At 43.2% G+C, this 4,537-nt stretch overlaps 1 protein-coding gene across 3 annotated transcripts; it reads left to right on the forward strand.

Annotated features, from left to right (window-relative positions):
* Positions 1-1,610: 1,610 nt before the first annotated feature.
* Positions 1,611-3,523, forward strand: LOC311109923 (POU domain, class 3, transcription factor 3-B; the record flags this gene model as incomplete). Of its 3 annotated transcripts, XM_084152938.1 has the most annotated exons (3): positions 1,635-2,858; positions 3,175-3,267; positions 3,434-3,523. In XM_084152938.1, 3 exons carry the CDS (start codon positions 1,635-1,637, stop codon positions 3,521-3,523), a joined length of 1,407 nt encoding a protein of 468 aa, XP_084009064.1. The 3 variants fall into 3 exon arrangements, with proteins under 3 accessions (XP_084009066.1, XP_084009064.1, XP_084009065.1); XM_084152940.1 differs by lacking the exon at positions 3,434-3,523 and having other exon boundaries at positions 1,611-2,849; positions 3,175-3,285; XM_084152939.1 differs by lacking the exon at positions 3,434-3,523 and having other exon boundaries at positions 3,175-3,285.
* Positions 3,524-4,537: the final 1,014 nt, after the last annotated feature.

Here is a 4,537-nt window from a genome sequence, read left to right on the forward strand (position 1 = left end):
AAGGGCTGCTCAATTTACCCTTGTTTTGGTTGCCACTTTCTCTTTCCCTGTGGTTCAGTGAGGTTGCCTATGCGCTCTGTTTCCGCATGGAAGCATCCTCACAACCTTTGTGCGTTAACTCCTGAGGAACCAAAGCCCAGCCATCAAGCAAGACGTGGGGAATTTTGAGTATGATGGTGTTTTAGGGGTAAATGGCACAGAAATGGCATCACACATTTGTCTAACTAGTCATTTTGTTCAAAACATTCTCAAGGGCACACAATAAATTGTTTGGTTATGTGAAGGTAATAAGAGCATTATTGTCCTAGAGCACATTGATAATGACGTTTGTAGGCCTACACCAACATCCAAAAGGTCCCATCTCCACCAAGCCTATTACAATATTTTATTTTACGTGATCGCTGTTATGCATATTAGGCTAATATAAACATATTTTATGCAGATAAATCCAATATATCATTAGGTCTATTTCCACCAATGACAGTTTTAAAACACTTTTCTAGTTTTTGACAAGGTTAAATCTATTCTGGTTTATATGAAAGTTATAATATGTTTAGAACCCACATGTAAACAATACTTCATGTATAGCTCCGTATTACTCATGAATACATTTATTAGATTTTGTTAGTTTATTTCATTCCTTTATTTTGTATTTATTTGCTTATTTATTTATTTGGATTGAATTAAAAACCAGCCAATTGCAACGGCCGGAAGGAGGTTTACTCGCCTCAAGCGAGGCTGGCGAGACCTGTCAATCATACCTCGGGTATCCAATCAACGGGAGTCTTGCACTCGACTTCCTCGTATTTGAAGGGGGCGAGACGTGGACGATGTGCGCACGCTTGGCACAGGGTAAACATTCGTGTGTCCTCGAGCTTTGAGGGAGGGACTGAGCGAACTGTCAGAAAGAGAAAGAGAGGGAGAGAGAGAGAGCGAGAGAGAGAGAGAGAGACTGAACAAGCGAATGGGAGAAGAGCCTTGCAACCATCGCCGTGCACTGTAATACTGGATTGTACTTCAGCGGGAGTTAGCGGTTTGGCAGGTTTATACACATCAAAACAGAACAAAGAGATAGACTCTACAGTACTATAAAAGGAACAGCGAAAGAAAAGAATAAAGCAACAAGGGAGAAATCTCAGCGGCTAAATTTCAAAAGAACCAAGGAGCCAGTGCTTGTGTTTTTCTCCCCTGCAATAGGAACATAAACTGGGACTTTGTATTTCGTGGAGAAATAGCGACAGTTCTTCGACTACTAGAAGTTTCTTGGGGCAAATCATTTTTTTCTGTATATTTTAATTTTAACTCTGAGACATTCTAAAGAAGACAAAACTTTCTCGACGGACTGCACATGGTTTCAAACGGCTTTTGAAAACCTGGATTTTTATTCATCGCTATTTTATCCATTTCTATTTGAAATACATAAATGCTGTAATCACAACAAATACGGATTTTATTCATTTTTGTTATCCTTTTTATTCTTCTAGCGTTTGCATAACAAGTCAATGGTATTTGCCAAAATACAACCCAGACTTTTAAAGTTTGAATAATTCATGAGATACAATTTGCCTGCTCGAAAAAAGTAACTGAAAAAGGGAGGGGGGTAATCAACAAACATATTCATAAGGGTTAACGGAATGGCCACCGCGGCTTCCAATCCCTATCTGTCCAGCAATAGTATCCTCTCGTCCGGCTCGATCGTGCATTCTGACTCTGGAGGCGGTGGTATGCAGCCGGGCAGTGCTGCGGTTACCTCGGTGTCTGGTGGATACAGAGGAGACCCCACAGTTAAGATGGTACAGAGTGACTTCATGCAGGGAGCTATGGCAGCGAGCAACGGAGGACATATGTTGAGCCATGCCCATCAGTGGGTGACATCCCTGCCGCACGCCGCCGCTGCGGCAGCTGCAGCCGCTGTAGCAGCAGCCGAAGCCGGATCGCATTGGTCGTCGAGTCCCGTCGGTATGACAGGCAGCCCTCAGCAGCAGGACGTGAAAAACAACTCGGGCAGAGACGATCTACACACGGGCACCGCGTTGCACCACAGGCCCCCACACTTAGGTCCCCATCAGACTCACGCAGGGGCTTGGGGGAGCACAACTGCGGCTCACCTCAACTCGATATCCGGGGGACAGCAGCAGCAGCAGTCGCTGATCTACTCCAACCCCGGGGGCTTCACGGTGAATGGAATGCTCAGTCAACCAGGGAGCCAGAGCCTGGTGCACCCGGGTCTGGTAAGGGGGGACACCCCAGAGCTGGACCACGGCAGCCACCACCACCACCATCACCACCAGCATCCGCATCACCAGCAGCAACACCACGGAGGGGTGAACAGCCACGACCCGCACTCCGACGAGGACACACCGACCTCGGATGACTTGGAGCAGTTCGCCAAGCAGTTCAAACAGCGCCGGATCAAACTCGGCTTTACGCAGGCGGACGTGGGCTTGGCCCTGGGCACCCTGTACGGGAATGTCTTCTCTCAGACCACCATTTGTCGGTTCGAAGCTCTCCAGCTCAGCTTCAAAAACATGTGCAAGCTGAAGCCACTGCTAAACAAATGGCTGGAGGAGGCGGATTCTACCACTGGCAGCCCGACCAGCATCGACAAGATAGCGGCGCAAGGAAGGAAGCGAAAGAAGCGCACGTCCATCGAAGTAAGCGTGAAGGGAGCTTTGGAGAGCCACTTCCTAAAATGCCCCAAACCCTCGGCCCAAGAGATAACCTCACTAGCGGACAACTTGCAGCTGGAGAAAGAAGTGGTTAGAGTGTGGTTTTGCAATAGGAGACAGAAGGAGAAAAGGATGACGCCCCCAGGAGTGCCACAGACGCCGGAGGATGTGTACTCGCAGGTCGGCAATGTGAGTGCAGATACACCGCCCCCCTCCATGGACTGCAAACGAATGTTCAGTGAGACATAGAGCAGAACACAAGACTAAAACATATTTTATATACAATTAAAACTGATAAAACACAGACTATCGTCAAGATAGCCAAAACATTTTTGATACTGTGATTGTGATGGAATATGAATAAGACTGCAAATGTGTTATATATTTTTCACCAGAACAAAACAACCCTCCCCCCTTTTCCACCCAACCCCAAAACGCACCGATAACCTTCTTCCAAGCCCTGAAATGTCTTCACCTAAAAGGTTCCTTCTGCTCTTTCTTTCAGGGACATTTTTTAGTAGATTACTTAAAAGATGCAAGTTTAACTGGGCCGAGTGAACCGACCGACCAGAGGGTGACTACAAGTTCGTTCCATCAGGTAATTTTGGCGCATTAACAACACCAACTGGAAATTTCAAAGCAAGTAGGCCTATTAGAATTTTAAAAGATTCCCCCTGTACCCTGTATCTGATTTGCGAAAGACACAAGAAGCAGGCATTTGTATATTTAAAAATGGGACATTTTAAACCCCTACTTTAACAAAGGAACAAAAACTGCAACAGCATCAATACGAAGAAGAGTGGCATCCACGAAGCTTCCAACATATTTTTTGCGGGGAGGACTGCATGGTTTAAATTTTCACAAAGAGGAATTGGGATTTTGAGGCCCTCCACGCCTAATGATAAAATATAAACTCAACAGGACTGTCCCCGCCACCTGATCTAAAAGATCACCTCTTTTTTTCAAATAGATTTTTTTTCATGGGACTTGAACACCGTGAATGTTTTTTTTTTGAAGACATAGAAATAGACATTTGAAAAGACTATCTTCAGCTGCACTTATTTGAAATTCTTCTCCTCTCCGTTGCCAAGTGTGACTGAATGGGTGCTGTGGATGTAACTATACATGCTGCCATTTCTAAGCAGTATTCTTTGGTAGGTTTTAATAAACAACAGACTCTGTAAAGCCGGCAATATAGATTCATTAGATCAGATGCTGATCTGACTTATTTACTTTATATTTTTCATCAAAATGACTTGTTTTAATATTTTATTCGGAATACATATCAATTATTCCAAGCGGTAATTTATTTTCCCCCAGAACTTTGTGTAAAATGTTTTGCTTTCCTGTTTTCGTTGATGACTTCATTTGTTTTGTTTAATTTTGTATTCTCGTGTCTAAAAGGAGCACAAATCAACATAAGCTGACATTGACAGTTGTTAGGTAATAAGGGTATATTTTGATGTGATAATTTGATTGTAATTTAATTTCAGTAGTGATTCCTTACGAGCTGATTGAGACCAATAAATTTGTTAGAATGAAATTACGTCATTGTGTGTTTTGAGATTTATATTTTAATTGCATATTTGGCTATGTTTGTTTATGAAACAAGGAATGCATTAGTGATATTATTTTATCTGAGAAAGGTTAACGCGGAGAAATTGCGGATTGTTCTTGTTCCAACTACTTTTGTCACAGATTTGCATAACATAAGTTTACAAATAATACTAGAATTTAGGAAAAATAGGCCTACGTTATATCGAACGCTGAACCACTGCGCATCTCCAATGTCAATGTTATTGGGGCCCCATAGGGAATTATATTTGACAATTTGACCAGGCTATATATGATTTATTCACAATTCATAT

This window comes from Coregonus lavaretus (assembly GCF_964263955.1).
Source record: "Coregonus lavaretus genome assembly, chromosome: 35".
NCBI classification, from domain to species: Eukaryota; Metazoa; Chordata; class Actinopteri; order Salmoniformes; family Salmonidae; genus Coregonus; species Coregonus lavaretus.